Below are 20,470 nucleotides of genomic sequence, written 5' to 3' on the forward strand. Positions count from 1 at the left end.
CTACCGAAATATAACGAACATTGTTGTCACGTTTCCAGACTAACTTAACTCCTAGATATTCAACCGAAGCAAATCTATTAAAGTATTAAGCAGTTTTTTCATAAGATCTCATGATCTTTTTCCAGTAATTTCCTTTCTCTTTCCTTTTTCCATTCCATACACCATTTCATTAACACACCACTAAAATCACGAGTATCCATTGCTATTTGCCATTTGCTAAGTAACACTCTCTGGTACACATTTAATTATTTAATTATAATTATTTAATTATAATTATGAGAACTATCCAATAGAAATGAAAGCTACTATTTGACTGAAACTTAACATTTTATTGTTTACAGGGACAAGTTGCGGATAGCAAATGAGGAGCTGGAAAAGGAGCTGCAGACCCTGAAGGAGAAGTACATGAGTCTAGAGGAGCAGCTGAAAGGAGCTCAGGTAAAATGGGGTCACTAATTGGGTCACTAATTGGGTCACTAATTGGGTCACTAATTGGGTCACTAATTGGGTCACTAATTGGGTCACATGACCAGGTTGTCGCTACATTAAAATCCACCATATTGTTCAATATCTTATGTCACTTTCAGTGGTCCATGTTTAAGTTTTATTCTGATTAAGAACACGATGTAAAAACCCAACTTCATGAGTCTGTAGTAATTCCCAAGTCTGGGCAATGTGAATTCCGCTTTGTCTAAAATGACCGACTGTCAATTTTCTGCCAACACTTGATGATTCACTAAACAAATTGATATTCATTTGACGGATATTATCTATAATTTGACATGTCGTCACCTTTCTTTCCCGCCAAAATTAGCACTGTGAAACTCATGTCTTCTTGATTTGGATAACAAGAGCTCTCGTGAATTTAGACATGACGTTTTCTTTCGCATTACAAGTGGTATATATAAACGTTTTAATAGTTTCAACACGACTATATACTTATGGCAAATAGTTTGAGGAAACGATGTAACAGAGTCGATATATTTTAATGTTGCCATGGGGTGGCAAGTCCCCATACATCGTAGTCCGGTAGTTTCATTGCGTATAAATATATAACTTAAATAGGGTATTTCAAACACTTTCGAAATACTACTACTACTATGGCGGAACTATGTCTGACATACGCCAGATAATCCCCTCCATATATCCCTGTCCCGCATCAGGGTTCGCAGTTCCTCTTTAGAGTTTGTCCCAACTTCCTTCAGTAACATAGACAAGTAGCTTTGTCTTGGTCGGCCTTGCTGTGCTCTACCGAAATAGGAAAGTCTATTAAAAGTTACTTTTTAATATTAACCATCGGGGTTACGCAAATCACCTGGTACGTTATGGTACGGTACTAAGTACAAATAATTTTAAAGTCTCGATCAAAGGTCCCGCGGTGGAGCTGTGAACTGTTAACGTTTTCATTAAACAATGTTTGAAATTGTGGTGTGAAAGTCACTGTCGGCATGGTGAACTTGCAGTTTTAAAAAATCAAAATATGTTCTGTAAAAATTGGGTACGTTTTGGTGGTCAACATTTATTCATTAGCTCCCAATTTCATGAAAACTGGCTGAAATTACTAAAATAACTGATAATTAATGATTGACTAAATCATTTCTTATTCACTTAATTATTTAACGAGTTAATTAATTGATTAATTAGCCGCTAATTTACAGGAGAGAGGAGCGAAGGCGGAGACACTGCGAGACTCAACATTACAACAGCAGATACAACAGGAAGTAGCTCACAAGACCTGGTCTAAGGAGACTGAGGAGAGATGTGCTCAGGAGATTGAGAAGGTAAGCTGATTTAATTTAGGTTACTTACTGGTTACTGAGATGGTTACTTACTGGTTACTTACTGGTTACTGAGCTGTTAGTATCATGATGATCATTTAATCGTTACAATTAATAGTCTGTTAGTCAATTTGATGCAATGATTCTTGGTTTGTTTGCCAGTAGATTGGCCGATAAGTTGATCAACTCATTCGTAGAGGATAATGGCTGTCAGGATTGCCTTCCATATTTTCCGAGAGAAAATTATGTTTTCTGTAAGTTGAGCACATTGAAGGGTCATTAAACAAGATTAAAAACTTTCAGACCTTTCTCATGGTTAAAACTGTCGAAAAAAGCAAGGAGACATTTGCCCATAAAAAACTAAAATGAGTTAGTACAAATCAAGAAAAAATTGGGGTATCTCACAAATTGGGTTGGCAAAGATCAAAAGAATAGGTTTGCGATGGTCATGAGATCGACAAATAGGCAAGGCCAAGGATGATCCTCGATATAATTCTTTTGCTCCTTGCTTTTTTTTCATTAATTAACCATGAGGAAGTGCTAAATACTAAGTGCTAAGTGCTAAATGCTAAGTGCTAAGTGCTAAGTTCCAGCACAGTCTGAAGGTTTGCAGACTGTGTACGTAAACGACTGGACTATCAATGTTTTACTAGAGAAGATTCTGTTGATTCTGTAACCTTTATATGTCACGTGGTACACCATGCTGTATCACGTCATCTTAACATGACCACCGTCAGTCGTCACCGTACAGCATTACCAATACTAACATCCCAGTTATTTGAGGAATTCTCCTATAGCCGCATGCTTTGACCTTACTACCCGTTACGTACGCTAAATCTTTGATTAATGTGCGTAAAGATGCTAATTATAAATTAACCCTTGCTAGCATATATTGCTTACATTTCCGGCGAAACGTTACTTTCACGAACAGATCTTAAGCGTATAATTGAATAGTATCATGCGAGAAGAGCAGAGTATTCTTCATTAGTTAATTGACTGGGTTTAATTACTGTGTCATTAGAAGTAAGTTTCAATTACCATGTCACTGTACTAATCTACTATTTATAACGGAATAATTCTGCTTCCTGTACAGAATTCCGACATAGTTTTACATGTCTTTACTCAGAAGCAGTTACGATATGTCAACGTTATATGCCAAATTTAAATGAACCATGAAGATTTGGTTTTCCTGGAATGCTTTTACTTGATACAAATCGAAACATTCTTGAAGTTGGGGTATTTTTTGCAAATATTCACGTTGAATGTTCAATTCACACTTCAACAGTTCAACAGTTCAACACAAAATCTGATAGTTAAATACTATCATCAACTGTTGTCTGCTATCATCAACTAAAGTCTTAAAGTCTACTTAGATCGTTGACTATGGTCTAGACTGTTCATGTTATCAACTATAGTGGGTATATAGTCTATAGTCTATTTTCATGGGCTCAATTCTATTTACACAACTGGCAGTACATTATATACTCAACTTAGTCAAGTAGGGATGTAATGTGTATTGATAAATTTATCATCGTCAAAAACCTGTATCTAGATTTAAAATTCTTCCGCATATAATAAGTCGTATTCCAAATCTATTTTAATGAATTGTACCTGTCCACATAAACCAACCAGACTATTTATAAACGGAATAATTTCTATATGAGGCATATTTCTTAGAAAATAAAAGCTGTATTCCGTGCAAACGTAAGCAACTGGCTTAAAATTAAAGCACACTTCAGAAATGAGTCGGAAATATGTTGACGTATTAATGAGTTTCCTGGATTCGTTACGTGTCGTATTTTAAGTATTGATATTACGGTCTTTTATTATGCTAATGATGCGTTTCCCGCTCAGGTTAAGGAAATCTATCTGAAAGAGGCATCTGACGCGCTTGAAGAGAAACGAATAGCCGAGCTAGCTTTGGTAGAGGCAAAGAAAGGTAGGTGAAATTGGAAGAGATTCAAAACAGATACCAAACTGTATAATATAATAGTATAATGTAAAAAGGAAATCATATCAACATTGTGATAAAATATTATAGAAACCAAAACAATTAACAGTAAGAATACGTACATAACAAGTTTAATGAAGAATATAATACGAACTGGTATAAACATACGACCTAAAAAAAAGTTACCAAACAATCTTGTTCTAGACATATCATTTATTATAATCATGCAGTAAGAACTACCCGGCCCGATCACATGGTGGTTTTTGAACCAACCATCATGAGTTATATTCTGATCTGGTGATTTAAACTTCTAGTGATATGATCTGTTTGCGAAGTTTGACAACTAACAGTTTTAATATAGACTGCCTCATATTTATATAACTTCACGTCGCTGTTTTTCCATTTTTTTGAGGAAACACAAACCCTTCGACTAATGTTCGAAGTTCTTTTTCAACATCAGGGTTAACCACAATAACTACCAAACACGCTACCACTGCCACTATGATGCAGAGCAGTATCGGTAGAAATATTGAGTTCGTTTTTGGTACTTCACGCTGGTCAGGGATGGCAGTTATTTCGTCCGCTTTTGTTCCATAATTGGATCCATCTGACTTATCATCCACTTCTGTTCCATGATTGGATGGTTCTGTTTCATGGTTGGATGGTTCTGTTTCATGGTTGGATGGTTCTGTTCCATGGTTGGATGGTTCTGTTTCATGGTTGGATGGTTCTGTTCCATGGTTGCATCCATCTGACCTATCTTCCTGATTAGTATCGCTAACACAATCAGTTTTCTCAAGTGGAGTAATAGTCGATACTCTCCGAGCTTTGAACGTTTGAAAGGTGTCGTTGGTTTTCATCTTCTCACCGATGGCATAGAATGCTTTCCGTTTTGCATGAAAATCAACATTTTCTGGGTCCTCTACTAAGAGGTGTTTAGTTGCTTCTTCTGCTTCTTCGCTGATATTTGGGTTGTTCGATTTGGACGGGATGAAGGATAACCTTTTGGTTTCCCTGAAAAAGATAAAGCGTTAGGTCTATCGTCTATTGATTTAATTCATTTATTTAATATTAAACAGTTTAATTAAGCTAATTAAGTAATCACACACCCTTCAAGTTTGTTGAGAAGCTCGGTCAGTTCGTTCATCTTATCGTCCTGCAACTTCATGCTTGAACCAAACCTCTCCGTCATCTCGTCTGCGTGCTCTGCAAACTCCGATATAGCCTGAGTTTCTTCCTTCCTACGAGGGAATTATTACAATTTGTTCGCATTTATAGTAGACGATATTCTGTAGGTGAACATTTAAACAGTCGGTTGATCACTGCATTTAGATGCTAGAAATTTTAGCATATTATACTGTAGAATTTTCAGTTAACGCTTAAACCGAATCTTGTAAATTTGTTTATACTTTAAAGTGACAAATATTTCCGGAAACGGCCTACATAAGCAGTTCTTCGGCGGTTTAAAGGCTAAAATATTTTAGTTACCATTTGTCGAGAAGAGACCGGGCTTTATCGTCGATGTCTTCTAGCCGTTCAATTAAATCAACCACAAAATTTGTAACCTGAATGAGGTGGAAAGTTATAAATAAACTTTAACCATAATTTTGAATATATATCAGCTCGTAAGACGTAAATACAGCTCGTAAATACAGCTCGTAAATACAGCTCGTAAATACAGCTCGTAAATACAGCTCGTAAATACAGCTCGTAAATACATGAAGTTTATTGGAGAACGGAACTTTCTTCTGCAATAATTCTGCTAGAAGTCTAACCTGCAATATTCTGTTGTTAGCCTCCTCAGTCTGTGCCGCTAGATTCTGTAACGTTTCCTCTAACATCGCCACATCCACCCCCATGTTACCAACTTGATCCCTAATTAGAAGACAAAAAACAGTGAAATTCTGGAGTCAGGATGATTATAATTTGAACCTTAAACAGATTTGATCTAATCTCAATAGCTAAAAACCTTTTTAAATGCAATTTCTTAAATTCTTGGTTTACATCTAATAAATTTCACTTTTTACTTCAATTTGGTTGACCATTTTCGTTACCGTGAGTCGAAGCAAAATCTCCACGAAACTTGAATCAAACGAGTAAACCAAATATAAGATTTTCACAATTATATACAGTTTAGTATGTCTTGTTATGTTGAATTTTTAAGTCGAAACTCCATGTTGATTGTTAAAACTTGAATCTATGCCAGCCTACTACAAACGAATTATGTTCACATACTTTAAATTCCGATCGAATCACTATGATTCAAATTGAATACCTTAGATGTTGTAACAGTAGCTTTGTACTTATAGTTAGTAATTATTACTTACACATGACCAGAAATTTGAATATGTGATCACAGCGAGGCATGATACCAAAGTATGTCTAAAAAAGGCCAAATACGCTTACCGAGAAGTGACCGGTGCCGTGGGTTCTGGGCCATTCAAATTCATCAAAGTCTATCATGGTTTCAATTTATCAAAACCCTAAATTGCTGCAACATTCAAGTTTCTGGCAAAAGATTCGACGTAAAGTAAAATTTCAAAAACGTGATAATTTATTCTTGAAAATTTTCGTAGAAAACAACCTCTCAAACATCGTAACAAATTCTTACAACTATAACAAATTTCAAACGGATAGAATTGCAATAGAAATGGAAAATAACTTGCTCCTTCATAAAATTTTCACCACTGCGAACACGATTCCGAAAGTTTACAACTGCTCCAATAACAAACGAACTAATAAAATAATATTTGTTCCTTATCTCCATTCCACAACAATTTGCTTGCATTCAGCAGTTTTTTTACTGCAGGGCACCCAGCTTCAAGCGGGTATGTGCTATTCGATTACAATAGCATCTTATATCGGTATAATGTTACATTTTATAAACTCTTTTCTAAACCGTGTAAAAATATGTGTAAATTTGATTCCTACTGCCCCGTATCTCATATCTTACTACCTCAATATCTTTCGGCCCCGTAGTAAAAACTTTGCCTTTGAGAATGCAGGAGTATCATCATAATAATGCATTAGATTGCATTGGTCGCTGCTGCAAGTTGATTGGTTGACCAGTGTCACGTGTCAAAACAAACGTTCTCGTAAGTGTTATAATTGCTGAGGACACCAGATATGATGCAATGTTTTTACCTGCACGCCCGGAAAATGTTTCGCATGATATTTATCAGGGTTTTTAGACCACAAACTCGTATGTTTGTGTCCCAAATAAGAAGTAACCCAATTTAGTCATCAATGTACTCCCCACGTCCCGAATGATATAATTTATTATGCATATCTACATACTAATTCAGTCACATACATATTTTGCCACTTACAAATTAAGCTAAACACAAATTGTGTACACTATTGCATATACAAATTATGTCATAGTCAAGTACTAAGGGAATGCTACAATCCTCCACTTTACTTCCAACTATGCTAATAAGCTAAACACTACAGAAAGATTACTATCGCTACTGACATTCTACACCAAAAGATAGCTGTTATGTACACTTTACCGCAATCTAGCTTAATGGGAACGATTATAGATTATGAGCTGGATCTAAGAAGATAAATCACTTTTTAATTGGCTAATGAATCTCACAAAATACGCTAAATAATGACCTAATTAGATGCTAATTAATTACTCAATTACCGAAGTGGTTGAAGGAGTTTAGCCGTCGTTGCTCCGATCTGATCGTTGATATGATCGTCGCTTATCTCTTCTGAAAAATCTGAGGAGAGCAGTCGGTTAAAAGTTATTTGTTTTGATCAGAACCTATAATCAGTTTTCGATTGCGAGGATTAAAATGATTCGTAATAGTAATGTTTTTAATAGCGATAATTCTTCTGACCGGCCTCGCCTTATATTCTCTCATTGAGTGCACTAGCATTGCGTGTAAGATCTTGTCACTGATCCAGGTAGTACACACTACAGTGTAATGACTACACGTTATAACACTACAACAGTTATACTATGCTTGCTAAAATGCTGCATCTTAAGTTTTCAAACATTCGAATATGTGCATCAACTTGATTTATTAAAGTGACGTTTTACGAAGCATGTCCCTCCCCAAAACAATGTGTTTGATTGTTTAATAAGTTAAGTGTGATTGTTAAAATTACGCTTATAATAGCACTCACATTATCCACATGATCGCCTCTCAAAGAAGGTATTTTGGGATCGTCAATAACAGCATACTGATCACGGGATATCACCAGTTTAATACATAGTGCCATCTTAATGCGACTATGATAATTTATCTAAATAAAATGAGAGAAGATAGTTACACTAATAACCACCCACATGGAATTACGAGTAATCTAGTACCTTTCCGACTGTCAGAGTATATGTGTTAGAATAAGGAGTATAGTTGTGTTTGCATGTAAATACTGTTCAATTATTTGGCTTGAACTATCTTAAATTACATATGAAAAATGAGTATTGTTGGTCGTTCATTAAAGCTAATAAAATCAATTATTTCCATAGAAATATACTTGCACGTAATGAATTGTGCTGCATATTTCTTAGTCTTAAATAAAGGTGTCTGAATGTTACAGATAATCACGTAAAGAAAAGCGGCTTAATAAAATGTTTCCACCTTTAAACATTAACAATAAATGTTTCTAGCAGTGACCAGGAATGTTTATAACAGTGACCAAGAATGTTTCTAACAGTGACTAGGAATGTTTCTAACAGTGACCAGGAATGACTGCAAAACACGTTTAACATTCCGCATCCTTGCACCTGGAATTCCGGACACGCTCAGTGTTGTTTTTAACATTCTCGGGGATCAACTTCAAATGATAAAACTATGGAAACTGCTGTTTTCTGACAAAAACCTTGTTCCTCAAAACCTTTGATTATCGAGTGGCCTGTAAGCGCTTTTATAAGAAAACGTCAGAAAAGCACCCTGACCCCACACTTACCGTCATCTAGATTACCAAGGTTCTCAGCGGCGGAGAACCGTCGCATTATACTGTGAACATCCCCTCCAGCTCTGCTATCTTGACCGATACTCTGAGGAAATTACAATGATTTAATAATTACAATCTCTCACCCAGTACAGATGTTATCTTATAGTTATAAAATATATATCAAACAAATATCTCAAGTCTTCGAATCGAGGAAATTTTAACGAATGATAATTGCAGTATGCAATAATATTTTGTAAGTTGATATTTGATAACGATGATGTCATATTCTCAAACTGAGTTCATGAGTCTAGATTTAGGGAAAAGCGATCTCCTCTTTTAGTACAGTTCCTGCATCATATTTCTCTTATCGTTGTTTTGTTATGAGGAATGTTGGCATCCTGCCCAGTTTATTAAGGAATGTTGGCATCTTTCCCAGTTTATTAACCGGTTAGCACAAAATGTAAACGGATTCTGCCGAATTCCTTTCCTAAAAATCGCGTCCAAAAATAAAACGCTAAAATTGTGATATTTTTACTTGCCTTGAGCTGCCTAATTGAGTGCTGATCTATCATAAGTGGCATCAATCAACTCCCCAACATTAACAACGAAAAAAGCTCGCACTATTTAAGTTACCTGACCAATCACCGAAAATAGCCATCTAGCGAGCCACAGCAATTACCTAATTACCTAATTACCTAATAGCAATTACCTAATAGCCTTACATACCTGTACCAGCTACCACTACAACTACAACCAGCTTACAAATTAGGCGATCAAAAATAGACTAATCAGTTCGGCTGGCCACTGTTGTGTTACTAGGCTTACAGATGATAAGATTTCACAGCGCTTTATTAACGATATCTGACAGATTTGGGTGATTATGATTGTAGCTCGGATACTTGATTAGAGATTAGAGATGTATGATTGGGGGTCGTTATCTTTTGTAAGGGAGGCTGATTGTGAGGGGTGTTTAACTTGCTGCGTTATAATTGAAGTGAGATCTCATTTATAATTGATTGCTGCATTGTAAATCTCTATCAGGCATCAGGCGTGTGGCCCGTGGGGATGATAATGTAACGCGCAAAATGTCTACAATGGTTGTATCTCATGCGGGCGGACGAGTAATCTACAATTCCCAGAATAATCATTTCATTAAATGACCATATAAGGTAATGTCAAGGGAACCACACCCGGCTGGTGTCTGTCTCGGTATTTTCATGTGTGACGTGAGAGCTGTCTAGAGGTCACGTGAGAGCCGTCTAGAGGCTGGTGCTTGGCCACGTGATCAACAGTCTCCTTTTCAGAATAACACTGCTTCTCCTTACACATGTAATGCTCACATAATATATATAATATTATTGTGTCGTATGTGACATGGTTTAGTACCAGTATACAAGAATACAACCGTTTTCTAGATGAGGGTGGCCGTGATAAGCGTCATGGTAGCTCTAGCTAGTAACTCTTAACTCCTTAGTAATTAAGATAGTGAGTAATAGTGGGGTGGAGATTAATGTATTGCTCGAAAATTGGAGCACAGAAGAGAGGTCAGCAGGAGATTAGGAGAAACAGATAACACAGTTATTTGAGTCTTTACAAGTTATCGCCTCCCCGCTACGTCTCAACACTAACCTCGCTTGAGTCAGCATCACGGAGTGTCATCTTCCTCTCTGTTCAGATTCTAGTGTAGAAGATGATAAGGCACCTACTATAGTTCAGTAGAAACTATTCTGTGAAACTGTCTGGTAAACGGTCAACCCTCTGTAAATCTTATCCGTGATATATTATACTTTCATCTTACTATCTTTCATGAGCTACAGAGAAAAATTCGTTAAAACCGGTGATCATAAACTTGGGGTTATACATACTTTGACAGTAAAGAAGAAGGAATTACAAATTTGCAAATTATGGTTAAAATATACAAATATGCGAATTAAAGTTCACGTGTTTATAAGGGGCACATGGCTGATGTATCAAAAAACGCTCTTTATTAAGGGCTCTTGTATAACAAATGTTTTAATAGCACAAATTTCGCTACAATTAGAAAAATCTAAACACAAGACTGACCAGAAAACAGCAAATCGCACGTAGAAACTACGACTAATCTACCATTTTGTGGTTCAACATTTCTCAACTACAATATAAACGAATTGTTTGCTCTCCACTCTCTCGAGTATTCAGCATGTCAGCAAGCTGCACTGATCCTCTGCTTGACACTCTCACAGTAAGTTCCCAGGAACTATGAAACTATCAGATGTTGTTGGAGTGGAGGGGCGCAGAAATGTGTTTGTGTAAAAATGCTAAATCTGCATATAACTATATAATATATCACATTGTGGCAGATAAATTGTACGGAAATGTGGGCATAGAGGAAGCAAAAGGTGTAACATAATATTATACAGAGTTGTGGAAAATGAATACATTTTACTAAAGAAGAGGAAAGGAGGAAGATTATATAATATGAGAAAATGCTCGGTGTCGGACAGCAAAATATTACTCGTAGTCAACTTTCCCTTCAAAATTTTGTATGAAATATCAACATCGGGTCCGCCAAATTCTGTCCTCAATGGTATGCCTGGTAAGTGGTATACACTCATGTAAATGAATTGTAATACCATACACAATGGGATCGCACCGCTCTAAGATAAAACAGATTAGAAAACACCCTCATATCTTACACACCTACGTCTATATGTTACTGTAACTCTATTATCTGTATAAATATTCCTATTGTTCGTACTGGGTGCCTTTCTCTGGGTGTAAACTATCAGATCAAACACAACACGTACTGGGTGCGTTTCTCTGGGTGTACACTATCAGATCAAACACTACTGGGTAAATACATCTCATGGAGATGTAGGTATAATATAATATAATAATACAAATCAGTAATGATATAATTAGTATTATATTTTATTAATAAAATAATATTTGATAGCTCTTACACTACTGGGTGAACAAATAAAATCAAAAAATAATGATACAATATATTAAGATCATCAAAAATGTTCATACAAATATTTAATAATTTAAATTATTACTTCATAAAGTTAATTTTAATGCCCATTTTATAAAGACGTGGATATAATAGCTCTAATTGTGAATATAACGGTAGAACGATACAACACAATAACGATCATAATACTACGAAATAACGAATACTACAGAAAAAGTACAAGAATACCAAGAATAAGACACCGTCTAGCTACAAGGAAATAGAAATGCCCCTATCACACATTATACTGGCACTGATATTACACTTATAGTCTACTCAAGGTTAATAATAATATAACGTTAGATCACCGGTAGGTATATCATTACATAGCGGTTTTATATCGACTGGTTACTGATTTCCTTTTTGACGGCTGTGAGTGAGCCCAGTACTTTAATTTATATACTTTTTCTTTTCTTTTCAGCTGATATATTTCAGTTTGCATCAACTCGTTTAACAATTCCGCTGTAATTCAGATATTTGCGTCTAATTGGTCAACTCAGGTTTTGTTATTGGTGTTTTACCTTTGCATAGAAACATTAAGCACGTTCCCATAGAGATTATTTCTCATTAAGATTGTGGTAATGTTTTAAGCAGCCCTGATACTCTATCTCAGCGTCTCTCTTACTTTTACAAAATACAAACTAACGACTGTAAATTTAATACTTACGTACAGTAGGCAAAATAGTACGTACTGTATGTCGCTGGATCATGTCGAGTCTTCTAATTCGGATGTGGTGGTTAATTTTAGAGTGGTTAATTAATTAATATTAGAATATTACTGTCGCTGATATAATAATTGTACAAAGCTGAGATGTTAACAAAATCAGATTAATTTGGAGTAGAATTATAACCCTCTTGATATTTATCTAGAGAGCTACAGTGGAATTTCTCATAGAAATTATAGAGCGTTTCTAAGTTAAATTACAGTATTTTCTGAATTTGGAATAAATATTTTATTATTACGCTAATGACCTGTTCCCACGCTTCCCAGGTTACAAATATTTGTTTCTTGGCTTCCTGCCATAATTTGTACCAAGAGTTATAAGTCATCGTAATACTATGACAATAGTAAGAATACATTGTAACTATTCCCAAAATATTTAACAAAAAAGTCTGAAGAGAAATTCTTTACTTCTTGGAAAGGTTTCCTTAAGGCTTGTTCACTGTAAGTGTATACAGGGTATACATTTACAATGTTAATATGTTAAGAGTAGATATTCTATAAATACATAAATGAGTTCAAGTTATTGTAATACTCGTTTCCTAGCAACCAAAATAGTACTTTTTGTCACATGCCATCGAGTCAATAAGAGGAGTGGAAGTGGACCTACCAGATGTTTGTTCAATCACCCACAGGAAATCATGTTAGAGATTTTTTTAATTATAGGGTATTACCTAATAGGACTCGTTTATCGACTATTATCAATTGTACATTACAGTTGGTATTCTTCCAGGATATTATTGTATTGAAGTATTATTGAGCCAAGATACTTCAATAAAATTGTTGGACACTAGATGGCGCAGCTTTGAAGAGTCAGATAGTACATATAATATGTACTATCAACTTATCAAGATGTTATCTTGCCTTATAGAAGATTCTAAAAAGGAATAATTGTTGATGAGAGAATAGAGAAATGGGTTAAAAACATTGAGCACCGACATTGAGTTATCTTGGATAGACAGAAATCATCACGTACAAGTACACTGTACTTACTGTAAAGGAGCCCTCATGCAGCAATCAAAACCCACTTTGCTCTTGAATCGACGTACTTTTAACGTTCAAGATTCCAAATCACCCTACAAGACAATGCTTCCCTGACGAGTTATTAAAAACTGTTTTGGTCACGTGACATACAACCACAGCTGCACTCTCAATACACTGGACCAAGTACAGTTCTTTGTAATTGAAGTGTGATCACGAGGTGTTCACGTGGTTAATAGGCCGTGGTATGTAGTAGTAGTAGTAGTAGTAAACCCGCGATGGGGTGGCATGTGCCTCAATAAAAATATTACAATCATTTATTATTATATCAATTTATCGTTAAATATTTCAAAAATATCAATAACGTATGGTTGATCCTTCACACTTGGTAAAATATATAAAAATAAAGTTAATCTACACTAAAGAATAAATAATCTATATTATATAAATCAACAATATTAACTCCCCATCTTCTTGTAGTCATTTATCAAAGCGGTAGAAATCCAAGTAATTTTAGTACGCGGTGCGCAAGGAATTTCGTTTTAAAATATGTGTAGGCAAGATAAGCCTAAGTGTGGCAGTGAAAATTGAAAATAAGTTGCAGAATAAATTGCAGTGACTGACTGTCAAATGCATTATCGCAGTTCATTTATTTGACTGCACTAACGTTTAGGATTCTTACAGCTGTTATATTTTGCTAATATTTTGTTTAAAAGTTGTAAAGGACAAAGTTCTTGTCCGTCCACGAAAGGTTTTCTAGGTCAAGTTTTTGTTTGTCCTGTAAGTAACGTACAATGTTGTCCTTGTATGAATTAATAAACTTATCTTGTAACTTAGGTACGTTGAAGGGAAGGATTTTATTTATTTCGTTTATCGTGTTGTTATATAATCGTGGTCCTACGTTAGAGATGCTATAATCGGTGATCCGTAATCTGTTGAACTTAATTTCAAAATACTTTGGATTTCTCCTTTCCGTTTGTCTAAGCGGTGATTTTTCAAATATACTACAGATACTCGATGGTGCTACTCCCATATAAACCTTGTGCATCAAAGTTAGACAGCTTTTAGCAATGAGATTAGGAAGAGCTAAAATTCCTATTTTGTTGAAGATGGATTTTGTGTGAGATGGTAGTTTACGTTTTTCTTTGTCGTAAAAATAGTTATGATATTCTGAATCAGTGGCGCGAATAGCTTTCTTTTGAGCAGAGAATAAAGACTGAATGGAATTTAAAGATTTAGTACCCCAAACAGTAGCGCAGTAATACAGGTGAGATTGAATTAAACTATTGTATAGCATTTTTTGAGCTTTATTCGGAATGGAACTTTTAAGTTTCATCATTACGCCTGCATTTCTGGATATTTTAGTCTTTAACTGTTTAATGTGCTGGCTCCAGCTAAGTTTTGAGTCAATAATGACACCTAAAAATCGTTCATGTTCACTTTTCACTAGTCGCTGTCCTTCTATACTAATATTTATATCCTCTGGTAATCTGTTAGTGAATATCATGTATTTAGTTTTTCCTACATTAAGTTTAAGACCGTTGTTTTTAACCCATGTCTGTACAGTATTTAAAACTCTGTTTGCACGCATGTTCAGTTCAGTGTACGTGTCGGCAGAAACGATGATGTTTGCATCATCAGCGAAGAAAATATAATGGGCTATATCGCTTACATTTGCAAGGTCGTTTATGTAAATAATGAACAATATAGGACCAAGAATGGACCCTTGAGGAACTCCATGTTCCAATCCCATTTTTTCTGAACTGCAACCGTTGACGTGAACATACTGTTTCCGGTTAGTTAGATAAGACTCAAACCAGGATAAGCTAAGGCCTCTTACACCATAGTGCTCCAGCTTATGTAGCAGTATCTCACTGTCTACTAGGTCAAACGCCTTGGAGAAGTCAAGAAGCAGTAATGCTGACACTTGCTTCCTTTCTAGAGCTTTATGTAAGTTAAACTGAGCTTCAAGCAACGCATGTTCACAACTGTGACCCGATCTAAAACCAAATTGCGACGCATATAGAATATTACGTGATTTTAGGTGCTTTACTAAACGTGCATGCATTATTTTTTCGAATATCTTTGAGAAGCAGGACAAAAGTGAGATTGGTCTGTAGTTTGTAATTTCGCTGCGCGATCCTCCTTTATGGAGTGGGATAACCTTAGCAAGTTTGAGCTTTTCGGGGAATACTCCTTCGTGAAGGGAGTGTGAGATCAGGTGATTAACTACTGGAGACAGCACATTGCAAACCTTTTTAAGAGGCTGTATATTCATATCTGAAGTCGATTTGTTCTTAAGATCATGTATGATTTCAGCAATTTCGGAGGGCGAGGAGTCCTCCAGCTCCATATCAAAATCACATCGACTAGATTGGGGAAGAGAATGTCCTACTGATCCTGCACCGCGAACCAGATTGTTTTCGCTCTTTAGGTTCTCAGCTATATTAGTAAAATAATCATTAAAACTGTCAGCTATATCTTGTGAGTCGGTTATAACTCTATTTTTATAGTTAATCTTACTTATTTTTATTTTTTCTTTTGATTTCTTGTTTAATATTTGATTAATCATTTGCCATTGTAATTTGCTATTGCTCGCATGCTTTTTAAAATATGATGCGTAATACTTCTTTTTCGCAATATCTACTTGTTTTTCAACAAACTTTTTCATATGCTTATAAGTTTTTTCATTTTTTTCAGTAGGCTCTTTAACAAAGGATTTATATAGTTGGTTCTTTCGATTGCATGCACATTGAAGCCAATCTAATATCCACGGTTTAGAGTTTTTTCTGTGGTTTGATTTTTTCTTTTTAACTGGAAAACACTCATTATAGACTTCTTCATATTTAGTGTGAAAAGCTTCAAATTTTGTATTTGTCCCGTCAACGTTGTGTAAAAAATTCCAATCAATAGACGCTATTTTCTCCTCAAAACGAGCGATTTTCTCTTCATTTATTACTCGGTTTGATGATTCACAAGTTTCATTTTTCAATTTATTTCCTATTCTATTAGTGTCGAGAAGTATGCCGGTAAATGTGGCAAGGTGATCAGATAGCGATTCAGTTATAATGCCTGACTTTGTTATAGCATGGCATTGGTTTACGAAAATGTGATCAATAAGTGTAGCACTGTGACAAGTAATACGAGTTGGTCGTGATATCGTTGGTGCGAATCCATACTCTGCAAAAATATCAACATATTTAGTAGTATGGTCATTTACGCCGTATTCTAATAGATTAATATTGGTATCACCTAGAAATAATACGTTTTTGTTGCTATGTCGCGCCAAATCTTTTAGGGTGTTTTCCAATTTTTCTAAGTAACTGGGGACATTACCACTGGGAGACCGATACATATTGCATAGTATGATGTTTTTGTGGCCATTTTGAGCTATCTCTATTAACTGAAATTCGCCAACGTTTGGATCATCTCTATAAGATAATTCAGATCGTGCAGTGACATCAGATAATTCACAGAGATTCTTGTTTACATAGGTTACTAGACCACCGCCCTTACCAGAGTCCCTTGCGGGAGCCTGAATAAAGGGGGGATGAAAGCCTTCTAACTCTAATTCTTTTCCTTGAAAAGCCATATTTACAACCGTGCAGTTTGTTTCGTTGAAACACAGAACATCAAATTTTAGGTGCTGTTCAATTTCATCACGTATATTAGAGATTGCTTTGCTCAAAGATCGAATATTAAGAGATTGTACTTTAAATTCATAAGGCCTACTCGTGTTGATTTGCCGTGGTTCGTAGTATTTACAGCTATTTAGTACATCTGAGCAGTTATCCCACGGATTAAAGTTTAAGTCATTGTTTTCTTCAAAAGTATTACCTATATAATTAGAGTCATGGTTTCTATGGTATGGGTTAAATTTTGCGCTATTCTCGTAATTACCGTGTACGGTGTATAATTGTCTAGGTGATACCTCGAAACCAGGAAACAATTCACGTGTGCAGCTTTTGCATCCTAACTCGCCCGCTGAGCATTTATTGTGCGAATAAGCGTCGCATATCCAGCAAACCGCCATTTTTGATTTGTTTCCTAGCTTTTTACAAGTTTTGCAACTCACCCTGGCAAAACTTACTTTAGATTTAGCTTTTGTTTCTGTACTACAGGGTATGTAAGTGTTACACGAATTTTCATTAGTTAGAGTGGTAATATCAGTATTAGTAAACGGAAATATGTCAGTAGTACATGCCAAACAATACCAGTTTATGAGACTATTGTCTAATTTCATTCGATTTACGTCATTTGGTTCAAGATTAGCACATTTCCGATGAAAAATACCGTTACAAAGGCTGCATTTTAGCGGATCTTTACGTTCTAAACATTTTTTAGAACATAATCTACATCTACAAGACTCTTTGCACATCTTTAATTTGCAAAGTATAACTATAGATTACTGGTTATATGATATACGATAGATTACTGATTATCAATATAAAATTAAAGATCTAAAGAGATTTATACAGGAACTGTGGGTCAAGAAAACGGGTTAAGTTTTATGTTTGACTCCTAGTTCCAAAATCAGTCAAAATCTGGTTAAATAATTGATTAAATAGTTAAAATATTTAAATATAAATACACTGAATTTACTCCAGTAATTCTACGCTTGTGTTGTGTTGAAATTAGTTCGCGGATTTATGTTGTTGTTATCTGCAATTTTGCTTATAACCGGTTCAGATAAGATAAGAAAGAGTAAAAAACCGTTTAAAATTTACTGTGATACATTTACCATGGTCTATAAGCCATCGCAATAAAAAATAATTTATGATTTGAAAAGAAAAAAGAAGATAAGGGACTTGCTGTTTTTGAAAAATTTGAACTTAGGTACTTTCTGTGAACGTTACTATACGTTTAGCTTTGAAAAATTAAATTTGTTCAAAATTGTGTTGTAAACGATTATGTATTCGCGACGAAAAATTTGATTTAAGAATTTCTACTGCATTGGCAAAAGAGATCGGAACTCATCCCTTAAAGGCCACACCTCTTCGATTACTGTCGGTCTTCGCCTGGCCAGTTCAATGATGCAGTCCAAGAGACGCGAAACGATCCCTTTCTTGGCTGCTAAGGTTAGATGAATACCGTTCCCATTTGGATCTAGTATAGTGCACCTTTTCCTCACCAGCTCAAAGCATATTTGATGCGAGTCAAACATCAATAGATTTTCAACCTTCGTGGTTAAAATAAATAAAGACTCGTTAAACCTACGAATTTCTGGATTTAGCCAGTGATAAGTGGTTAGTGTTATGGAGTTAAAGATGAATGTGGTGTTTGGGTATCTCTCACAATAAGTACGCAGATCATTCGCCACGACATCAAACAACGAGTAAGAACGGTGATTATACCTGGACAAATCGTTGATGCCTGCCGAGATCACCACGTAACTCATGTGAGGGAATAGGTGCTCAAACTTGTGGAGATCAGTGATTTTGTACATTGTCTCCTTGGTGCATGGCAAGTGAGTAGGAAACAAGCTGACGGGTGTGGTTGAATGAATTGAATCCGTCAATAGCAGAACACGTTCCGTTGGAATCGGAGTCGGGTCTGTTTCTGGTCTACTAGATTGGCGGATTGGTGGTATATGCTGTGGTGTGGTGGGAGCTGAGAGTCTGCGAAAAGTTAGTGATAGTCTCTCGCCTTGTGCTGTGGGATCTGCTTTAATACCATGTTCCCAAAAGTCCTGGGAGGACCTTGACATGCAATAAGTCTGCCCGTGTTTGAGGTGTATGGATTGTGTCGTGAGAGGTCCTATTTTGCTGCGGAAGTCAATTGTTCGGGTAGCACCGAGACTGACTGTGATTATGTTACTGGGATTGACGATGCAAGCTTCGTTGTCACTGTGCATGGGAATTGAAGATTTACCGTTCTCATAACGAGTAAGAAGGCAAGTTATGTTGTCTGTGGTGAATGTTGGGTCTTCTGTGTGATGAGCGATTGAGTCTATGATTTCAAGGAGTGGGTGATTCGTGGGAATATCAAGTGGTTTGTGTACTGTTCTGCCATAACGATACTCTGTTCTACCAAAAAATGCTGTCTGTCGATGCCCTATCTTAGTGAAATGTACTCCGTGGCAAACTGTCTCCAGGTCTAAATGGTCAAAGTTTATATCACACGGTTCAACAGCACCTGGTATAGTTGGTAACGTCACCGTGTTGAGCTGTGCTGGTGGTGGCGGTGGGGTTGATGGAAGAGTTCTTCTAGAGTTGGCGGCGCTTTCATAAGCTAACATGTCCGTGATACACTGTTTCGCTGCCGCTATCGACTCTGTTAGCTGTCCAGTAATCCTCGCATGATGGCTTTCTGCTTCTTGAAGTTTCTCGGAAATGAGGGAGGTTACGGAAGTGAACTGATGCAAATTTTTAGAAATATCATCTACATTGCTAGTTAGGTGTTGCTCTAGGTGTTGCTTTAAATGTTCATAGGCATGTGCCTTTCTATCCCTAGTTAGCATCCCTACTCCTATTGTATGATCTGTAAAACCACAGATTGTTGAATGGTATTCCGATTCATGTTTAAGTTGTTCTTCTGTCAGGGTTGAGAAGAGCTCTAAACTTGTTTTAGGAGATAATAGTGCCGTCCTAAAAGTTTTATCGTACGTACCGTCTTGTTGTGGGGGTACCAGGCAGGTCTTTGAAGAGGTAGTGAGTGGGTCACTACCTGGTAGCCCCTTGTCATCTGGTGAAGGATTCGTCTCGTGAGGTGGGTGGGTGGTTGGCTGATCCAATAAGTTGAGCGCGGCGTCGACCATGGTAAATTTTCTTATCAGCAAACGAATTTCATGCGTAATGTAAAAGACAAATATATATGCGGTGTAGTATACTTATATACAATAGTGTACACTACTCATAGACAAGTGTGCTCTGCAGCATAATTACTTTGTGCATGTGTAGCTGTAAAACAAGCTAAATATTATTTTATTTTATAATTTAAGTTAGATATTTTCATTGGAGACGACTATTCCTTAGAATCGTTTGATTATGGAGTTGATAAATAAATTATGCGACTCATCTGATACGTTACTATATTTCTCCTTAGGTTGTTTAAATTGAGTTTTTCAGAAAATTAAATAACTGCAGATATTCACGTATCCAACATGAACATTGAGGCTGATGTAAAAACTGTAAACT

General features: G+C 36.0%; 2 protein-coding genes across 8 annotated transcripts in view; one reads left to right on the top strand and one right to left on the bottom strand.

Moving 5' to 3' along the window:
* LOC134825089 (cilium assembly protein DZIP1L-like) overlaps nt 1-20,470 on the top strand; it is a 51,666-nt gene that overhangs the window by 13,489 nt on the left and 17,707 nt on the right. For all 6 annotated transcript variants that reach the window (XM_063837219.1, XM_063837220.1, XM_063837225.1 and 3 more), the window contains 3 exons: nt 342-438; nt 1,659-1,781; nt 3,633-3,717. In XM_063837219.1, the coding sequence (XP_063693289.1) occupies nt 342-438; nt 1,659-1,781; nt 3,633-3,717 (305 nt within the window). The remainder of the gene's footprint in view (nt 1-341; nt 439-1,658; nt 1,782-3,632; nt 3,718-20,470) is intronic.
* LOC134825091 (uncharacterized) lies at nt 3,768-10,437 on the bottom strand. 2 transcript variants are annotated; one of them, XM_063837226.1, is made up of 7 exons: nt 10,270-10,437; nt 8,653-8,743; nt 7,379-7,457; nt 5,505-5,604; nt 5,218-5,294; nt 4,839-4,970; nt 3,768-4,743 (listed from the first exon to the last, which is right to left on the bottom strand). In XM_063837226.1, the coding sequence occupies exons 1-7, from the start codon at nt 10,297-10,299 to the stop codon at nt 4,113-4,115; spliced, it is 1,140 nt and encodes a 379-aa protein (XP_063693296.1). In that variant the 5' UTR covers nt 10,300-10,437; the 3' UTR covers nt 3,768-4,112. The 2 variants fall into 2 exon arrangements, with proteins under 2 accessions (XP_063693296.1, XP_063693297.1); XM_063837227.1 differs by lacking the exons at nt 7,379-7,457; nt 8,653-8,743; nt 10,270-10,437 and adding an exon at nt 6,136-6,331.

The sequence above is a fragment of the Bolinopsis microptera genome, chromosome 13 (genome assembly GCF_026151205.1).
Source record: "Bolinopsis microptera isolate Bmic1 chromosome 13, MBARI_Bmic_1.0, whole genome shotgun sequence".
Lineage (NCBI taxonomy): Eukaryota > Metazoa > Ctenophora > Tentaculata > Lobata > Bolinopsidae > Bolinopsis > Bolinopsis microptera.